At 52.8% G+C, this 20,164-nt stretch overlaps 1 protein-coding gene across 11 annotated transcripts in view; it reads left to right on the plus strand.

The window, feature by feature from the left end:
- Nucleotides 1-20,164, plus strand: part of ABCC10 (ATP binding cassette subfamily C member 10) — a 22,186-nt gene continuing 2,022 nt past the window's right edge. For 4 of the 11 annotated variants that reach the window (XM_054557543.2, XM_054557544.2, XM_054557545.2 and 1 more), the window contains exons 1-17: nucleotides 1-604; nucleotides 4,579-5,797; nucleotides 7,057-7,284; nucleotides 8,200-8,356; nucleotides 8,585-8,694; nucleotides 10,385-10,464; nucleotides 11,076-11,247; nucleotides 13,694-13,792; nucleotides 14,800-14,989; nucleotides 15,763-15,840; nucleotides 15,989-16,183; nucleotides 16,618-16,768; nucleotides 16,955-17,144; nucleotides 17,428-17,771; nucleotides 18,103-18,272; nucleotides 19,075-19,235; nucleotides 19,511-19,764. In XM_054557543.2, coding sequence (XP_054413518.2) covers nucleotides 180-604; nucleotides 4,579-5,797; nucleotides 7,057-7,284; nucleotides 8,200-8,356; nucleotides 8,585-8,694; nucleotides 10,385-10,464; nucleotides 11,076-11,247; nucleotides 13,694-13,792; nucleotides 14,800-14,989; nucleotides 15,763-15,840; nucleotides 15,989-16,183; nucleotides 16,618-16,768; nucleotides 16,955-17,144; nucleotides 17,428-17,771; nucleotides 18,103-18,272; nucleotides 19,075-19,235; nucleotides 19,511-19,764 — 4,223 coding nt within the window. In that variant the 5' untranslated portion in view covers nucleotides 1-179. The remainder of the gene's footprint in view (nucleotides 605-4,578; nucleotides 5,798-7,056; nucleotides 7,285-8,199; nucleotides 8,357-8,584; nucleotides 8,695-10,384; nucleotides 10,465-11,075; nucleotides 11,248-13,693; nucleotides 13,793-14,799; nucleotides 14,990-15,762; nucleotides 15,841-15,988; nucleotides 16,184-16,617; nucleotides 16,769-16,954; nucleotides 17,145-17,427; nucleotides 17,772-18,102; nucleotides 18,273-19,074; nucleotides 19,236-19,510; nucleotides 19,765-20,164) is intronic. The other 7 variants (XR_008526182.2, XM_054557548.2, XM_054557546.2 and 4 more) reach the window with 6 other exon arrangements.

The following is a 20,164-nucleotide window of genomic DNA, read 5'->3' on the forward strand; positions in this document are numbered from 1 at the left end:
AGCTACCCGCATATGGGCGTGGAGAATAGCGCCGGCTAGGTCTTCCAGCCTCTAGGTGGGGCGCCAGCCGGGGCTGGCCCAGCACCCCGGCTTGGCAGTACTTTTTTTTTTTTGCATACACCAGTACCCAGGATATCGGAATCCAGCGCACAGCAGCTTCTTCAGGTTTGAGGTTCCGGATGCCTGGGGGCGGAGAAACGGGAGGGGAAAAACAGACGGAAAGGTGGGTGACCAGCATCCAGAAATCCACCGGGGAAGCCTCTTCCCTTTCTACCCTTGGTACCGCGAGAATGGGCGGGGTCTGGCTTCGGGGCGGAAGCGACGGGCGGTCTCGGTTCCAGGGCGGGGCTGGAGGCGGGGAGACCCGGCTGGGAAGTGCAGGCAAAGCCGGCTGTTACCCTGCACAGCCGTCACCCTCAACTTTCCCTTCAGGTGAGGCGTCCATGGAACGACTTCTGGCCCAGCTGTGCGGCAGCAGCGCAGCGTGGCCGCTTCCGCTGTGGGAAGGGGAGACGACAGGCCACTGCTTCACCCAGCTGGTGCTCAGCGTCCTGCCCCACGCGCTCCTCGCCGTGCTCAGTGCCTGTTACTTGGGCACCCCGAGGTGGGTAGAGACGGGCGCAAGGCATCTGTCCGTGTGTGCCTGCAGATCTCACCCGCAACCTATATCTTCCGGCAGTGTCATCAGAATAGCGAGGTCTCTGGAGTAGGGCAGAAGTAGAATAAAATCTAAGTATTACTACTTAGCAGCAATGTGGCTGTTCTTGGGCAAGTACCTGCCTTCTCTGAGTCTCATTGTTGGGAGGTTTAAATGAGATAAGGAATTTAAGCATATAGTGCAGTGCCTGGCATGTTTTTAAAGGTCCAATGAGTGTCAGAAATCGTCAGAATTTTCCATTTTCAGCTACCCAGACTGAGCTGTCATGAATTGGAGGCAGAATTAGGGGAACAACGTTTTTAGCCAAAAGCGATGATGTGTTTAAGTTGTAGGCTCAGTTTCTCACCACTTCAACCCATGAAACCTTAGTGTTTCCAGATTAAGAAAAGCATACGTAGGCTCAGCTGAAGAGGAAGCAGTAGATAGACAAGAAGAGCAAAATCAAACATTAAGCCTTCCCCAATTAAGGGCTATAAGGTGTGGATGCTAAACTCAACTTGATTTTGTATTTAGTTCTTGTATGGCTAGAGTTGACTAAAGTTAGTCTCATTCTGGCTGCCGAGAAGACAGGAGAGGAGGACGGTGTGATCTCTGCCTTTGGGAGTTCCTAGTCTGATGGGGGAAAGTGTCCCTATCCAAGAGATCTTTCTTGCTTTCTCATCAGACTGAGTTCCCAAAATTCTGTGCCAATTTTTAATAGCTGCTCCTCTGAAAAGGCTGTCTATGCTAGGTGATTAAGCCCTTCTAGACTTTTGTCTCTGTGTAAGAAACAAATCAGGATTCCTCCCAGACCAAGCGGATCCACAGCTTCTATCCAAGGAAGGGATTCATCCGCCCCCTGAGAAAGCAAGAAAGACCATCACGTGATCAATAGAAATTGTGCCTTACTTCACTTATCAGTCTTGTGTGTGTTGCTGAGAAGGGTTAGACAGATCGAGAATCTAAGACAGGAAAGGGCCTCAGAAGGCTTTAATTTGAAACTCACTGCTCACCGTACTGGTGAGGAAAGTGAGATTCAGAGAGGAAAAGAAACTTGAAGGGGTGATGAGGCTGGTTGATGGCCAACTTGGGACCAGTTTATGCCTCCAAGGGCCCAGTGTTCTTTCTTGGGTCCCTACATCTTAGGAAGTATATATATTTTTTTCTTTTCCTTCTTTCGTTTCTTTTGTGTGTGTGTTTGTGTGTGTGTGGTGGGCGGGCGGGGGTTGTTGTTGTTGTTGTTTTGTTTTTTGAGACACGGTGTCCCTCTGTTGCCCAGGCTGAAGTACAGTGGTGCAATCACAGTTCACTGCAGCCTCAACCTCCTGGGCTCCAGCAACCTCCCACCTCAGCCTTTTGATTTGCTGGGGCCACAAGTGCATGCCACCAGACCTGGCTAATTTTTTAAAAATTTATTTTTAATAGGCCAGGTGCAGTGGCTCAAGCCTGTAATACCAGCACTGTAGGAGGCCAGGAGTTCAAGACCAGCCTACCGACATGGCAGAATGCCATCTCTACTAAAAATACAAAAAATTGGTCGGGCCCAGTGGCTCATGCCTGTAATCCCAGCACTTTGGGAGGCTGAGACAGGCGGATCACTGGAGGTCAGGAGTTTGAAACCAGCCTGGTCAACATGGTGAAACCCCATCTTGAATCGCTTGAACCCAGGAGGGAGAGGTTGCAGTGAGCCAAGATTGCACCACTGCACTCCAGCCTGGACGACAAAGCGAGACTCTGTCTCAAAAAGAAAAAATTATTTTTAGTAGAGACAAGGCCTTGCTTTGTTGTCCAGGCTGGTCTTGAACTCTTGGGCTCAAGCAATCCTTCTGCCTCAGGCTCCTAAAGTTCTGGGTTTACAGACGTGAGCCACCATGCCCAGCCAGAAATAGAAAAAAATTTTTTTTTTTTGAGACAGGGTCTTACTCTGTCACCCAGGCTGGAGAACAGTGGCACGATCTCGGCCCACTGCAAATCCACCTCTTGGGTTCAAGCGATTCTCCTGCCTCAGCCTCCGGAGTAGCTGAGACTACAGGCGTGTGCCACCATGCCCGGCCAATTTTCGTATTTTTACTAGAGATGGAGTTTCACTGTGTTACACATGGGCTGGTCTTGAACTCCTGGCCTCAGGCGATCCACCTGCCTCGGCCTCCTAAAGTGCTGGGATTACAGGCTTGAGCCACCATGCCTAGCCCAGAAATAGAATTCTTAAAGGCTGATTTTTTATTCCCATCTAAATCCCTACAAATAACTGTCATCAGGTGGACTTTTAAGAAAACCTCCAGCTACTCGGGAGGCTGAGGCAGGGGAATCGCTTGAACCTGGGAGGCGGAGGTTGCAGCGAGCTGAGATCGTGCCATTGTGCTCCAGCCTGGCGACAGAGCAAGACTCTGCATGTTAGTTTACAAGTAAACTTTTTTAGTAACCTAGCCCTGCCAACAAAGGGTGTAACAGACTCAGTCCCCTTTTTGTATGAGTTTTCAAGACATCCTGACACTCACTGCTGCAGATATATTTTCCTGTATTTGATCCTTTTTTTTTTTGATGGAGTCTCTCTTTGTCACCCAGGCTGGAGTGCAGTGGCACGATCTCAGCTCACTGCAACCTCCGCCTCCCAGGTTCAAGCGATTCTCGTGCCTCAGTGTCCCAAAGTAGCTGGGATTACAGGTGTGTGCCACCATTCCCTGCTAATTTTTGTATTTTTATTAGAGACGGGGTTTTACCATGTTGGTCAGGCTGGTCTCAAACTCCTGATCTCAAGTGATCTGCCCGCTTCAGCCTCCCAAAGTGCTGGGATTACGGACATAAGCCACTGTGACCAGCCCCTGTATTTGATTCTTAATGCAGACAGATCACCTTTTGTTTATTAAAAACATTTTTTTGTAGGCCAAGAAGATGTAAACACAAGCAAAAAGAGATATTTTTCTTTAGCTAAAGGAGTCACAAAAGCAATCCACACCACCTTCTATAATCAGTGGAAAGAGAGTAGAATATTCCAAGCCTTTATAAAGTTTAGGCTACCATATTAGAATATAAAGCTGTATGTAAGTCCGATTTTTATTCATCTAATAGTGCTCCAGGTGAATTTAAGGGTACTCTTAGGTGGATCCTTTTGTAAAAATGAATATGTACCCTTTAGCAGTTATCTGCATGAAAACTTTGGATTTTTTTTTTTTTTTTCCTGAGACGGAGTCTCCTTCTGTCACCCAGGCTGGAGTGCATTGGCGTGATCTCAGTTCACTGCAACCTCCATCTCCTGGATTCAAGCGATTCTCCTGCCTCAGCCTCCTGAGTAGCTGGGATTGCAGGTGCCTGCCACCATGCCTGGCTAATTTTTGCGTTTTTGGTAGAGATGGGGTTTCACCATGTTGGCCAGGCTGGTCTCGAACTCCTAACCTCAGGCGATCCTCCCGTCTCAGCCTCCCAAAGTGCCAGGATTACAGGTGTGAGCCACAGCGCCCGGCCTGAATTTTTTTAAATTTTAGATTCATGAAGCATATGTGCTTGTTTGTTATTATACATGAATATATTGTGTGATGCTGAAGTTCGGGCTTTTAATGATCCCATCACCAAAGTAGCAAACATAGTACCCAGGATTTTTTTTTCCCTAGTTAGTCTTCATGTTAAGTACAATCTTACCTCAAAATTGTTAATAGCTGTGGTTTAAAAAAAAAAAATGAATCAGAAATGGTGTGGGTAGTTTAGAAAATGAGTTAGGTTCAGGTGGCCGGTTAGCTCAGTTGGTCAGAAAATGAGTTAGGTTCATCTGGGAAGACTTCCTGGGAGAGAAGACCCTGGGTTCTGAGGTAAAGTGGAGTAGGGATAAGATGTGCAAGGCAGGAAGGGAGTTGATTCCTTAGGTAAGTGAATTATTGGAGGTGAGGGGTATGTCTGGGTCTTGAGTCAACCATGATGTGCCTCCTTGTCTTCCCCCTTGTCCCCAGGAGTCCAGATTACATCCTACCTTGCAGTCCTGGATGGCGCCTCCGACTTGCAGCTTCCTTCCTGCTTTCCGTCTTCCCGCTGCTAGACCTCCTTCCAGTTGCTTTGCCACCAGGGGCAGGCCCAGGACCCATAGGGCTAGAGGTGTTGGCAGGCTGCGTGGCAGCTGTGGCCTGGATCAGCCACAGCCTGGCCCTGTGGGTGTTGGCACATTCCCCTCATGGCCACTCCCGGGGTCCCTTGGCCTTGGCCCTGGTAGCCTTGCTGCCAGCTCCAGCCCTAGTGCTGACCGTGTTGTGGCATTGCCAGCGAGGCACACTTCTGCCCCCACTTCTCCCAGGGCCCGTGGCCCGCCTATGCCTGCTCATCCTGCAGCTGGCTGCACTCTTGGCCTATGCACTGGGATGGGCAGCTCCTGGGGGACCACGAGAACCCTGGGCTCAGGAGCCCCTCCTGCCTGAGGATCAAGAACCTGAGGTGGCTGAAGATGGGGAGAGTTGGCTGTCACGCTTTTCCTATGCCTGGCTGGCACCCTTGCTGGCCCGTGGGGCCTGTGGAGAGCTCCGGCAGCCCCAGGACATTTGCCGCCTCCCCCACAGACTGCATCCAACCTACCTGGCTCGTGTCTTCCAGGCACACTGGCAGGAGGGGGCACGGCTGTGGAGGGCCTTGTATGGGGCCTTTGGACGGTGCTATCTGGCACTTGGACTGCTGAAGCTGGTGGGGACCATGTTGGGATTCTCAGGGCCCCTGTTGCTCTCCCTACTGGTGGGCTTCCTGGAAGAGGGGCAGGAGCCACTAAGCCACGGCCTGCTCTATGCTCTGGGGCTAGCCAGTGGGGCTGTGCTGGGTGCTGTGCTGCAGAATCAGTATGGGTATGAGGTATATAAGGTAACACTTCAGGCACGAGGGGCTGTGCTGAACATCCTGTACCGCAAGGCTTTACAGCTGGGGCCCAGCCGCCCTCCTACTGGGGAGGCCCTGAACCTACTAGGCACTGACTCTGAACGGCTGCTTAACTTTGCTGGGAGCTTCCATGAAGCCTGGGGCCTGCCCCTGCAGCTGGCCATCACCCTCTACCTGCTGTACCAGCAGGTAGGCGTGGCCTTCGTGGGTGGTCTCATCTTGGCACTGCTGCTGGTACCCGTCAACAAAGTGATTGCCACCCGCATCATGGCCAGCAACCAGGAAATGCTACAGCACAAGGATGCGCGGGTTAAGGTGAGCGGGTACTTGGGGTCCCTCAGCTATCTGGAGACCCCACCCAGCCCAGGTCCCCAGGTCTTCCCATGCACACTACCTAAGGGAGTGAGAGTGACCTCAAAGTTAAGAGCTGAGACTGGAGAAAGGTAGACCTGGGTTCAAATTCTGGCTCTACACTTACTGGTTCAATCACTTCAGACAAGTCACTTAACCTATTTGGGCTTCCCCTTCCTCATCTGTAAAGTGAGAATAATAGTAGCTCACCTTGTAGAGTTGTAAGGATCTCATGAGATAATGCTTAGTGTAGTGCCAGTCACAAAGTAAGCTCTGAATACATGTGGCCATCCTCGGAGGTAGGAAGTCATCTCCCTGGCACCAAACAGGTCTTTAGGGCCAGAGCTGGGACCCAAGTCTCCAACCTCCTTATCTAGGGCACAGACCACCCCATGGCTGCATGTAGAGACCTAGGAGAACCTCAGCTGCCTCTTTGGATAGGCTGAGGGGAAGGGAATAGGTCAGTTTCCTGCCTGGGCCAACTCCAGGTGTTTAGGGTTTGGCTGAATCAGCTCTGGGTTCTGCAGTGATTGTGGGTACCTTCACAAAGGGGATGGCAGTCCTGGGGGTTCATATAGCATAGTTGTCGACCTTTAGTGGAACAGCTCAGAGTGCTTCTGGAGGGAAGGGAGGTTGATAGATGGTTATGGCGTGAGGCCTTTTCCCCTACCTGTGACAGCTACAGACGAGGAGTTTTGGCCCTTGCCCATCTTCCCTGGGCCCATTAGCCTGTTTGCCCCTGGGCTGTGGTGTGGCCTCTTATGCCTGTGTACTTCTACAGGAATAGTTTCTGTGCCAGTCAAGCCGGGGGCTGGAACTGGGGGGCCAGCCCCCGAAGCCCACATCTTTTGGTTTTGGGAGATAGCCCTTTGTCCCTCATCTAATGGGAGGAGTGCTTTTACTCCACTGTGGTCACCTGGCTCCACCTTCCACCACTTCTCCTAGGAAGGTGGGGAATTCCCTCTTCAAGCTGTCCCCAGCTGGAGCAAATGGAGAAGTAAGAGAGAGACTGGGAGGGGAAGCGACCCAGGGCTGAAAAGGATTTGAAGGGCAGGATTTCCAGAAAATACTGAGGTGAGGAAGAATACCAAGACTAGGGCAGTGCAGAGTATCTGGGAGCTTAGAGTACTGAACATTCTGCCAGCAGCCTGGGGAAGGCTTGGCAGGGAAGACACACGAGCAGTGCCTCCACTTCACGCCTCTCCCTTGTCTCCTTTCCCTAGCTTGTGACAGAGCTGCTGAGTGGCATTCGGGTCATCAAGTTCTGCGGGTGGGAGCAGGCGCTGGGAGCCCGAGTAGAGGCCTGCCGGGCTCGAGAGCTGGGGCGACTCCGGGTCATCAAATACCTGGATGCGGCCTGTGTATACCTGTGGGCTGCCCTACCGGTTGTCATCTCCATCGTCATCTTCATCACCTATGTCCTCATGGGGCACCAGCTCACTGCCACCAAGGTAAGGACCAGGAAGGAAAGGGACCAGCATCAAGGAGACTTCGGCGAAGTGAAGACAGAGGCTCGGGCCCTCAGTGCTGGCTGAGAAGGAGGGAGGGATCCCTGACTGCCTCATCTCTCAACCAAGGGAAAACTGAAGGAACCTTTTTGTGGGGGCCTTGGATATATAACCCTCCCCTCTGTGAAGGAGTTCCTTTCTTTCCTTTCCTCTACCTTTCACTCCAGCTTCTCTAGTCAGTTCCAGGCTTGGGGTTAGGTCTCTTCATCCTAACCCCAAGGTTCTAACGGCCTTAGGAAAAAAATCTATGATCCAATCCTGGGTCTAGCCAAGGCCAGGTGATGTTGCTACTTGGAAATTCTAAAAAAAAGACTCAAAATGAGCTAGGCCTGCCTAGTTAAAAAGATGCAACCTTGGCCGGGCGCGGTGGCTCACACCTGTAATTCCAGCACTTTGGGAGGCCAAGGCAGGCGGATCACCTGAGGTCAGGAGTTCGAGACCAGCCTGACCAACATGGTGAAACCTTGTCTCTACTAAAAATATAAAAATTAACCAGGTGTGGTGATGCATGCCTGTGATCCCAGCTACTCAGGAGGCTGGGGCAGGAGAATCACTTGAACCCTGGAGGTGGAAGTTGCAGTGAGCCGAGATTATGCCACTGCACTGCAGCTTAGGTGACAGAGCAAGACTCGTCAAGAAAAAAAAAAAAAATGCAACCTGAATTGCTTGAGGAACATTGGAATTTCTAGGATTCTTTAAGTGACCATCTCTGCCACATCTGATCCCAGGATTGGCCAGCCAGCCCTTCAGTTCTGTCATTGCCCAGTTCTTCCCTCCACAGACCTGTCCACAGGGCTTCCCATAGAAACAGGCCCTTAGATAACTCCTGGGGCTTCACCCTGCTCCTATCTCACTCAGGTGTTCACGGCCCTGGCACTGGTGCGAATGCTCATTCTTCCTCTCAACAACTTCCCTTGGGTGATCAATGGCCTCCTGGAGGCCAAAGTGTCCTTGGACCGGATCCAGCTTTTCCTCGACCTTCCAAACCACAACCCCCAGGCCTACTACAGCCCAGGTAATGGGAAGCTAGTGGGCAGAACCTGGCACAGGGTGAGGAGGGAAGTGGAGCCACTTGGGTGCTGCGCATAGATGTCACCAAGAGGGCTTAGAGAGAGCGGAATCCAAAACACTCAGTTAGCTCTGGGTAGGTAGATATGGGGCTGGCAAGTCAATTACATGATTTACCCTCCCCAAGCAGATTGTGGTAGATTAGGAGCCCAAATCAAGTGGCTTCTCTGTTCAGATCCCCCCACAGAGCCATCTACAGTATTGGAGCTGCATGGAGCCTTGTTCTCCTGGGACCCAGTTGGAACCAGCCAGGAGACCTTCATCAGTCATCTCGAAGTGAAAAAGGTTTGTTGGACAGACACCCTGGGAGAGTCCTCAGACTAACGAGAGAGATGGGAACTCATGTCAGAGAAGCAGTGACCGAGCCAATCATAGCTGATGGCTCTGCAGCTCTAATTGCTGCAGGAGGGATAGGCATTTGGTGAGCAGGTTCTAATCCATGAGGAGATGACACCTCACATCTGAATCTCAGAATAGTTACACCTCTCTCTGGTCTTTAGGCAGCTTGTATCCATCCAGTCCAGACCAATGGGTGTGCTTGTCTCTCCGTGTCCCTCAGAAGCTGCAGCATTCAGAACAGGCCCTGGGGCTTATGTAGCATCTCCCCCAGATTGGGGATCTGGGGGAGAGGCCCAGCAAGTGCTTCCAAGAAATATTTTGCAAATGGGGATCCTCTGTTTAGGCTGGTGAAAAGCAATCACACCCTGTGACTCATGCTACAGCATACAAAGAAGTTAAAATGGGGCATTCCTGGCAATAAGCCAACTCCTGTTCACCTCCTGTCCTGAGTTTTCACTCTCTCCTGACCTTTGTCCAACCCTGTGCCCCACAGCTCAACCCGGCATTCTCTGGTGGTGGCTGAATCGCCTCCACCACATTTGGCTCACGTTTCTGGCTTTGGCTGTATGTTTTGTTTTTCCTCTTAGTTTAGGCAAGACAAGGCTAGATTTGTACAAAGGAATTTTGCTAACGTGTTAGTTGGGGCTTTTCTTGGATATAAGTTACAGAAACGCACTGGAGCTAGCTTAAGCAAACAAGAATGTATAATAAGGATATAGAGATACGTTGCAGAATCCAAAGGCAGGAACGCAGCTGGATCTTAGAAACAGCCCAGAACCAGGCCTCAACTCGCAGAGCTCTCTGCTTCTGTGTGCCTCTCTCCCTGTATTTGCCTGGTTCTCTTCTCTCTGTGGACACACCCTCCATTGAGCAGAAGATGTGACTACAGAGAATGCTCGAGTTTACAAGTTACAGCCAACAAGGAGAAGCTGCCTCTGGGACCTGATCCCAAATTCCCATGGAAAGGTCTCAGAAGTGGTGCCCACTTGTAGCTGGGTCAACCCTGGCTGGCAGGGTTGGGGCATCACAGGCAGATAGAGCTTCTGAGAGCCCAGTCCCTTCTAGAGAAGGAACTAGGACATTTTTTTAAAAATTTTTTTGAGCAGGGAGATAGCTCCATGAACATATGTTATGACCAAAAAAAAAAAAAAAAAAAAATGGTAAACAGAAAAATTTAAACTATAAGCCACGAAATAGGGATCTATGCAAAGCACTGCTTTTTCCCCTGAGATATGGGAAGTCTAGCCACAGGTCGACTTAGCCAGCCCATCATCCAGGCCCTAAAGCCTGGAGTTCTACCCTTCTCTCTCCCATTCTGGAGTGCCTGTCTCAGAGTTTACCTTGGAAGTTCTTGGGTGGTTTCCTCCCATTCTCTCTGGCATGCTGCTCCCCTTCAGAGGCCCTTCACATAGACAGTGAAACTGATAGCCACTCTGAGTGGAGAAAAAAACACCCTACTTTTCTAGAGCCAACAGATCAGCCTGTGAAGTGGAGAATTCTTTCCCTGCACACTAAAGGAAGAAGAAAAGAGAAGCCTCAGTGGGAGGATTGGCAGCCCAGAGTATCAAGAGACAGACCACTGCCACCTCTGTCCCGTCTCCTACCAATAGCAGATGCTTGTGTGGCTTCCTTGCAGGGTATGCTGGTGGGCATCGTGGGGAAGGTCGGCTGTGGGAAGAGCTCCCTGCTGGCTGCCATCGCTGGAGAGCTTCACAGGTAACCAACCTCCTATGCACCCCTGTCCTTACTTTGTCCTTTAGCAAACAGTGAACCCCTGTTATGTATTGGACACCTTTTGGGGGTCAGGGGTACTAAGAAAAGCAACGCATGGTCCCTTTATTGGGAGAGTTTTCAATCTGGAAAGAAGGAGGTGGCCAAGAAAGCAAATCATTGTAATCATTACACCAGAGTGTTTTAAATGCTATAATAGTCAGCAAAGGAATGGAAACATCCAGTGTCAGCTATTCTTTCAGAAATGTGGCTGTGCAGGGAAGGGATCCAGAGAGGAGCATAGGTTTGAGGGAGGACCTTGTTTTCAGATGGGAACAAGTACAATGTGGTGGCCATACTCTCCACTGAGCTCCTGAACAGATGTAAATACAACAGCTGCTTGGCTGTAACCAAAGAGCTATTTCTTCCCTTCTTCACCCAGAATGGGCTTCGTTAGGACCCCTTGACCTCAGGAGCTGCCAGCTCAGTCATGTGACATGAAGGGGGACCCTGTGTAGAAGACAGCAGCCTGGGGAGGCTTCTAGGAGTCAAGGGCTGGGCATGGAGGGACCCAGAGGAGAGCTGGTCCTCATATTTGCTGGCCTGGCTCTCTGCAGGCTGCGTGGGCATGTGGCGGTGCGGGGGCTCTCCAAGGGCTTTGGCCTGGCCACCCAGGAGCCCTGGATCCAGTTTGCCACCATCCGAGACAACATCCTCTTTGGGAAGACATTTGATGCACAGCTGTACAAGGAGGTGCTAGAAGCCTGCGCCCTCAATGATGACCTCGGTGTGAGTGCCTGGCCTTGAAACCTCTTAGCTGCCTGCTTCTCCAGTGTCCCTGACACCTCAAACCAGAGCTTTGCTTTTCTGGAAAGGGGTTGCTTCTACTCGGGCATCACTTATCTAGGAATGGCCATCGGACTGTGGTCCTCCCAGAGTGTCCAGCTGCCCCTTCTAACAGGGCCCAGTAGGGTGGTGACTGTGTGTTCTGCACAGCCGTGGGAAGAGCCCTAAGGCCTCTGGAGCTAGGGAGGGTTCCACCTGTGAGGCTTAGCTCTGCACAGCCTGGCTCCTTGTCCCCTTCTCCATACCCACTTCCCACTGGGAAGGCTTGGAAGAGTCAAAGTTTCATTTGGTTGCAGGTTACCCTAGGGAAACCTGCCAAGCTATTAGATTTCCCCTTGCCCCCAATCCAGAGTACTACATTTATAGGAGAAGAGATTCCAGATTTCTCCCTTGACTTCCCACCCAACCCCGCTGTCCCTTTCAGAAATGTCACCACCACTACCCTACCCAGGTAAATGTGGAATGTCCCTGAAAAGGAGCACTTTTAACCTTGACCATGGGGCATCCTGTATCCAGCTGTCATTCTTTTTATTCCTTTTTTTAATTAATTAATTAATTTTTTTTTTTTTTGAGACATCGTCTTTTTTCTGTCCCCCAGGCTGGATGCAGTGGCGCCATCTTGGCTCACTGCAGCCTCTGCCTCCTGGGCTCAAATGATCCTCCCACCTCAGCCCCTCAAGTGGCTGGGACTACAGGAGTGAGCCACCACACCCAGCTAATTTTTGTTTTGTTTTGTGTTTTTGAGACGGAGTCTCACTGTGTTGCCAGGCTGGGGTGCAGTGGCACAATCTCGGCTCACTGCAACCTCCGCCTCCTGGATTCAAGCGATTCTCCTGCCTCAGCCTCTCAAGTAGCTGGGACTACAGCTGCGTGCCACCACACCCAGCTAATTTTTGTATTTCTAGTAGAGACGGGGTTTCACCATGTTGGCCAGGATGGTCTCCATCTCCTGACCTTGTGATCCGCCCACCTCAGCTTCCCAAAGTGCTGGGATTACAGGCGTGAGCCACCGCGCCTGGCCCACTACCCTGTCTTTTTAACAGGCAAGGTAGTAAGATATCTTGGGCAGATTTGATGTAAACGCTTTTATAGGTTTTTACTTTTTTGTGTGTGTGAGACAGAGTCTTGCTCTGTCGCTCAGGCTGAAGTGCAGTGGAATGATCTCGGCTCACTGCAACCTCTGCCTGTCGGGTTCAAGTAATTCTCCTGCCTCAGCCTCCTGAGTAGCTGGGACTACAGGTGTAAGCCACCACGCCTGCCTAATTTTTGTATTTTTAGTAGAGATGGGGTTTCACCATGTTGCCCAGGCTGGTCTCGAACTCTTGGGCTCAAGTGATCCGCCCGCCTTGGCCTCCCAAAGTGCTGGGATTACAGGCGTGAGCCACTGTGCCCGCCCCAGCTTTTGTAGGTTTTTAGAGAAGGAATGTACTACCTCCAAGCCTTCTTGTGGTCTCAGGAATGGTCTACTAAGCAAAGGGATTCCCTTCCTCACGCAGAGGAAGCACGTGTGATCCACTAGATGGTGAGTCCCCTGAGCTAAAAGCTTTGTTGTTCATCTCTTTCCTTAGTGCCTACAACAGTACCTAGGACCTAGCAGACTTGAGAAAGCAATGAATGATTGGCCAGGCGTGGTGGCTCATGCCTGTAATCCTAGCATTTTGGGAGGCCAAGGAGGGTGGATCACTTGAGGTCAGGAGTTCAAGACCACCCAGGGCAGCCAGGCTTACAGTGGTGGCTCACGCCTGTAATGCCAGCACTTTGGAAGTCCAAGGTGGGCAGATCACGAGGTCAGGAGTTCGAGACCAGCCTGGCCAACATAGTGAAACCCCATCTCTACTAAAAATACAAAAAATGGCTGGGCATGGTGGTGGGCGCCTGTAATCCCAGCTACTCGGGAGGCTGAGGCAGGAGAATCTAGCTTGAACCCAGGAGGCGGAGGTTTCAGCGAGCTGAGATTGTGTCACTGCACTCCAGCCTGGCGACAGAGCGAGACTCTGTCTCAAAAAAAAAGGGTAGTAAATGTAACAAAGTAGTTAAGAATCTGAATCTGAACTCGTGTCCTGCCCCTTACTAGCTGTGGGCCAGTTAGTTAATCTGTCTGAGCTTTGGTTGCACCTGAGAAAAGGAAATGATACCATCTTCATAAGATTACATTGGGGCTTGAATGAGAGAATGCCTGTAAAGTGCTAGGCACATAGTTAGTGTTTGATAAATGCTTGATGTTATTGGAATTATGTCTCGTCTCCTCTGACTAGCTCACCCCAAATTTAAGTCTACTCTCCTCAAGCTCCCTACTTCTCTTGACTCCCACTATCTCCTGCAAAGGGATAGGAAGTGGGCCAGAAGGTAATGGGAGCTCCCTGACCCACTGGGGCACCTGTTCCATCAGATCCTGCCTGCTGGAGACCAGACAGAGGTGGGGGAGAAGGGTGTCACCCTTAGCGGAGGACAGCGTGCCCGGATTGCCCTTGCTCGTGCTGTCTACCAGGTCAGTTAAAGATGGAGGTTGCAGTGGCAGGGAGGTGGGGGGAGTCCAGAGCCTTGGGAGCTTGGCTGAGTTAGGAGGATAGGAATATTTTCCTTAGCATCTGGTTCCTTCCCTCTTCCCTTGCATGTTCCTGAGGTATTGGCCATCCCATCCCCTTTTGCAGATTTAAGGCAGAGTTCAAGGCCTTTAAAAAGTATTTGTAGGCTGGGCATGGTGGCTTAGGTCTGTAATCCCAGCACTTTGGGAGGCTAAGGCAGGAGGATTGCTTGGGCCCAGGAGTTCAAGATCAGCCTGGGCAATGTGGCAAAACCCTGTCTCTACAAAAAATAATTTTAAAAAGTTAGTTGGTGTAATCCTAGCACTTTGAGAGGCGGAGGAGGGTGGATCACTTGAGGTCAGGAGTTCGAGACCAGCCTGGCCAACATGGTGAAATCCCATCTCTACTGAAAAACATACAAAAATTAGCTGGGCATAGTGGCACATGCCTGTAATTCCAGCTACTCGGGAAGCTGAGGCAGGAGAATCGCTTGAACCCGAGAAGCAGAGGTTGCAGTAAGCCAAGATCACACCATTGCACTCCAGCCTGGGTGACGAGAATGAAACCCTGTCTCCAAAAAAATTTAGCTGGGCTTGATAGCATGCACCTGTAGTCCCAGCTACTCAGGAGGCTGAGGTGGGAAGGATCACTTGAGCCTGGGAAGTTGAGGCTGCAGTGAGTGGTGTTCATGCCACTGCACTCCAGCCTGGGCAACAGAGCGAGACCATGTCTCAAAAAAAAAAAAATGTTATATGGGCTGAGGGCCTGGGACCTAGGAAAGCTGAGTGCTGGCCCTGGGGTGCTGTTCTTTCTTGCCTGAAGGGATGTCCACCCTCAGGTCTCACCTCCTTCTCTGCTAGTGTAGGGGTAGCCCCCAGAGTTTCTCTCAACTGTCTTCTCTGATCACTTTGAGATCTTCTCAGGAGAGCCTTTGGGTCCTGGTGCCCACAGTACCCTCACGTCTCCATAGGAAAAGGAGCTCTATCTCCTTGATGACCCTCTGGCCGCTGTGGATGCAGATGTGGCCAACCACCTGCTGCACAGGTGCATCCTGGGCGTGCTGAGCCACACCACACGGCTGCTCTGCACCCACCGCACTGAGTACCTGGAGAGGGCTGACGCGGTGCTGCTGATGGAGGCCGGGCGCCTCATCCGGGCTGGTAATGGGGGCAGGAGCCCCGTGTGAGGGAGGTGTCTACCCAGGTCTGGCAGGGGATTGTGAAGTACAGACTCTGCCACCTGCTGCATGTGTGCCCTGAGCCAGTCATTGCTGCCTCCTGCCTTCACAGAACTGGTGTGAGGAACTGGGAGAACAGGAGGGAAAAGGAGCACGTTGGTAAAATGCCGGTGTATTTGGGACTCATGGGCTTCGTGACTGGGTGCTCTTGGGAACTTAAAGGCCCAGGGTCTCTGAGAACATTCTCATATCTTCAGAGAAGAGAAAGGAGTCAGGTTTAGAATGGTCTTTTTGTAAAAACAAAAATTTTTAAACTCTGAAAGATTTTTATGCAGAGGGATGTGACCACCTGCAAGTTCACTGGGAGAGAAATAGGAGGAAATGAAGCTCAAACCAGATATTAGGAATTGAGTGAAGCATGAGAAAAAGCTCTGCAGTAATGAGAAGTAACCCTGGACAGAGTGGCAGGCGTAGCTCTGGCGGTCCTCTTGGGGATGGACATTCGTCCTTCTCTGCTGGTCGGAATCGAGGTTTACAAGGATGGACTTGAGTCCTGCTCGAAGTCTAGGGGTATCCAGAGCAGGGCAGGTTAGAGAGGGAGGCCTAAGAGTCCTGCTCAAGGTTTAGGGGTATCCTGCTAAGGTGGGTTAGAGGGGGAGGCCTAAGAGGATGAGAGGTGGGATCTGCACATGCACTGAGAAAGGCATAGTATAGACTCAGAACAGTTCCCTCCCAATCTCCCCTTCTACCTTCCAGGACCTCCCTCTGAGATTCTGCCACTGGTACAAGCTGTCCCCAAAGCCTGGGCTGAGAATGGACAAGAGTCTGACTCAGGTATGGCTCCCCAGTGGGAGAAAAGGGCTTGCTTTTCACTGCCACACTGTAGAGCTTTTTCTGCAAAGGCTGCCCGTTCCTCTGAAATACTGAGTTTTCAGCTGGCACCCTGCAAGCTTCATTCTTCCATGACCCCTGATTCTCACAGCCACAGCCCAGTCAGTACAGAACCCAGAGAAAACAAAGGAGGGGCTGGAGGAGGAGCAGAGCACATCTGGTCGCCTGCTGCAGGAAGAAAGCAAGAAGGAGGGCGCCGTGGCCTTGCACGTGTACCAAGCTTACTGGAAGGCCGTGGGCCAGGGCTTGGCCTTAGCCATCCTCTTCTCTCTGCTCCTCATGCAAGGTGAGAGTGTGCCTGGGAGTCTCTTACATCGTAACGGCTGTGCTGTCTAGGTGCCCATTACCTTGCACTAATCATTACAAAGCCCAGAGACTCACCAAGCATGGGTCACAGCTGGGACAAAAGCCATACTCCTAATTCTGAGAGATGCCCAGGGGCCAGAGGCATGTGCTCTATAGCTGGCTTCTGTTCTGCCCCCTAGGTTAGCTCCCATTCTGCAAGTCTGAGATCCTGTTCTCCCCAGAGCTGAAGGGTGACGGGCCTATGAGAGAAGCCCACACTAGGGAGGATATGGGGTAGTGGCAAGGTGGGGAGGCCAGGCCAGGCGGATGGAGATGGGCAGGAACCAGAGGCGAGGGCGGAGAAAGGAGGCACTGGAATAGAATGAACGAGGGAGAGGCGCCTCTTACAGCTTTTTCCTTCCTGTCCCCACCCAGCCACGCGGAACGCTGCTGACTGGTGGCTCTCCCACTGGATCTCTCAGCTGAAGGCTGAGAATAGCTCCCATGAGGCGCAGGCCTCCACCAGCCTAGCTTCTATGGGGCTCTTCTCTCCGCAGCTGCTCCTCTTTTCCCCTGGAAACTTCTAGTGAGTGGCTGGGGCTGGGGGTAGGCCTGGTGCTCTCAGAGTGGTCTCCAGGCAGGGAGTGAGGGTTGTGGCCGGTATTTCAGATGCTGTGGCTTCTGGAGGGTGGGAGAGATGGCATGGGGGAGGAGAAAGGACCCCCGAGTGGCCCTACTTTTGGTTACCCACAGCCCCCTCCTCACCACCCAGCACCCCAGTGTTCCCACTGCCCAAAGCTGCCCCCAATGGCTCCTCAGACATCCGTTTCTACCTCACCGTATATGCGACCATTGCTGGTGTCAATTCCCTCTGCACCCTTCTCCGGGCAGTGCTCTTTGCGGCAGGCACCCTTCAAGCAGCTGCCACTCTGCATCGCCACCTGCTTCATCGAGTCCTTATGGTGAGGGGCTGGGACCTCGGGGGTAGGGGAGTGCAGTCCTAGCCCTGTGGAGTGTCCTGCCAATACTTGGGCTCCACTGGGGATGGAAGAGTCTTTCCTGCCCTGGGATATTCTTCCTCAACCTCTGCCAATCTCTCTTCTCTGCCCCCAAATTCTGGGGATATTTTAGTCCTTCCCTATTCTCTATCTTGGGCCTTCCCCTCCACCCCACCTCCCCCAGGGCTGCCCACCAACCCCTCTTCTGCCAGACTCTGTCCTGGCCCAATCAGCGTCCTTCTCCCAGGCACCAGTGACTTTCTTCAATGCCACACCCACGGGCCGGATCCTAAACCGCTTCTCCTCTGACGTGGCCTGTGCGGATGACAGCCTGCCCTTCATCCTCAACATCCTCCTGGCCAACGTGGCAGGCCTGCTGGGGCTCCTGGCCGTGCTGGGCTCTGGCCTGCCCTGGCTGCTGCTGCTGCTGCCGCCTTTGAGCATCATCTACTATCACGTGCAGCGCCACTACAGGGCCTCCTCACGGGAGCTGCGGCGCCTGGGCAGCCTCACCCTGTCTCCACTCTATAGCCATCTGGCCGATACCTTGGCTGGCCTCTCTGTGCTCCGGGCCACAGGGGCCACCTACAGGTGTGTGAATCAGAGCCCAGGGGGATGAGGTGTTGGGGGGAGAGGAAAAGAGAGACCTCCGAGAAGAGGAATATGCAGGGTATGGTTGGTTTAGCCCTGCTGGGGACAAGGGATGGGGAAGGAGGAAAGCAACAGAAGGAGATAGGGAGGCAGAGCAGACCCCCACTTTGAAAGAGCACAGTGGCATCTGCAGCCCTGAGGGAGGCCTGTGGGTATATAGATCAGCTCCCAAGAAGGAGCTGCTCAATAAGGGCCTTCCCTGTTGAGGCCCTGAGGCTGGGTGGCTCAGGGCAACAGTGGAGTGGCCTCACATCCCTCTGGCCTTCCCTAGGTTTGAGGAGGAGAACCTGCGACTCCTTGAGCTAAACCAGAGGTGCCAGTTTGCCACCAGTGCCACCATGCAGTGGCTGGACATTCGGCTACAGCTCATGGGGGCAGCAGTGGTCAGCGCTATCGCAGGCATCGCTCTGGTGCAGCACCAGCAGGGCCTCGCTAACCCAGGTGCCACCCAGGACCCCTCACCCCTACCTCACCCGCAAGTTAGTCCACCCCTCTCCCAGATCTCTCCCTGCACCATCCCCCCAACATTTGCACCTCCCACCCAGGGTTCCCTGTGAGGGTGTATCATGATTATCATCATCACCCCCATTTGGAGTTGAGGAGACAGTCCCTAGGAGGGACTTGCCCAGGTGGTGGTGGCTCGGGGACTAGAATGAGTCTTCTGAGCTGCTGGTCTCAGTCCCTTCCCTGCTTCCACCCCGTCCCCACCGCACTGCCCCAGCCCGCTTCAGTCTCCCACATGCCATCCCTCCCAGCTTCTCCAGGCCCACCCCCTGCCCTGCATCCAGCCTCCTGTACTTCTGGCTAGGTCCTATCACCCTCCTGCTTCTCTGTTGCTTCCTTTTTTTTTTTTTTTTTTTTTTTTGGAGATGGAGTCTCGCTCTGTTGCCCAGGCTGGAGTGCAGTGGCATGATCTTGGCTCACTCTCTGCCTCCTGGGTTCAAGCAATTCTCCTGCCTCAGCCTCCCAAGTAGCTGGGATTACAGGCGCCCGCCACCACGCCCAGCTAATTTTTGTATTTTTTGTAGAGACGGGGTTTCACCATGTTGGCCAGGCTGGTCTCAAACTCCTGACCTCGTGATCCACCCGCCTCGGCCTCCCAAAGTGCTGGAATTACAGGCGTGAGCCACCGCGCCCAGCCTCTGTTGCTTCCTTTAAATGCCGGCAGTCCACAGCTTGGGGAGTCTCCCACACACGTCCCGGTGTCCAAGCTCTCCCAGCAGCTGGTACTCCTCTCCCCCAGGGCTGGTGGGCCTGTCGCTGTCTTACGCCCTGTCCCTGACGGGCCTGCTCTCGGGCCTGGTGAGCAGCTTCACACAGACAGAGGCCATGCTGGTGAGCGTCGAGCGGCTGGAAGAGTACTCCTGTGACCTGCCCCAGGAACCCCAGGGCCAGCCACTGCAGGTGGGCCTGTACCCCCACCCCAGGCCAAAGCTCTGGAACCCTGAAGGCCCCAGTCTCCCCCGCAATTCCTTTCTTTTTGCCCACCCATCTTTCTCAGCTCCCATAACCTCTCTTCATGATGACCACAATTCTTCACCATGTCCCTTTTTCCCCATCTCTCATTCTCTCATTCCTCTCACACTGTCCATTTCTCATTATTCTCCCCTCCTCACCATCGCTCCTCATCTCCCCTATCTCCCTCTCCCCCTCTATCTCCCACCCATGGACCCCACCAGTTGGGCACCGGCTGGCTGACCCAGGGGGGCGTGGAGTTCCAGGACGTGGTGTTGGCGTACCGGCCAGGGCTGCCAAATGCCCTGGATGGAGTGACTTTTTGCGTGCAGCCTGGAGAGAAGTTGGGCATCGTGGGCCGCACGGGCTCCGGCAAGTCTTCCCTGTTGTTGGTGCTCTTCCGGCTGCTAGAGCCCAGTTCAGGGCGAGTGCTGCTGGACGGCGTGGACACCAGCCAGCTGGAGCTGGCCCAGCTCAGGTCTGGGGGAGATGGACTTGGGAGGAGAAGGGGGGAACCAGAACTACTGGCACTTAGAGGAGGGCACAGCTAGGAAGGCTTTATATAAACTCAGGGCAGCCAGGGCTGATCAGGGGGCTGAAATGGAGGACAGGATGAACAGGCGAGGACAGCGAACTCCTAGTGCCCAGGTCCAGATTCATGGCTGGTGATCTCCAGGTCTTCCTCGCCCTGACCCAGGCCACCTTTCCAGCTTCATCTTTCTTGTACTTCCCACCATACATCCTCCACTCTTGTGCCCCAAGATACTGATCCCCTGAGTCCTAAGGCTCAGCAGGCAGTGCTTCAGACAGCTTGAGACCTGAACCGGTTGCCCTTGGCTTCAGGTGGCCTCACTGGAGGGTATACACCCCTTCCCTAC

This window comes from Pongo abelii, chromosome 5 (assembly GCF_028885655.2).
Source record: "Pongo abelii isolate AG06213 chromosome 5, NHGRI_mPonAbe1-v2.0_pri, whole genome shotgun sequence".
Classification (NCBI taxonomy): domain Eukaryota; kingdom Metazoa; phylum Chordata; class Mammalia; order Primates; family Hominidae; genus Pongo; species Pongo abelii.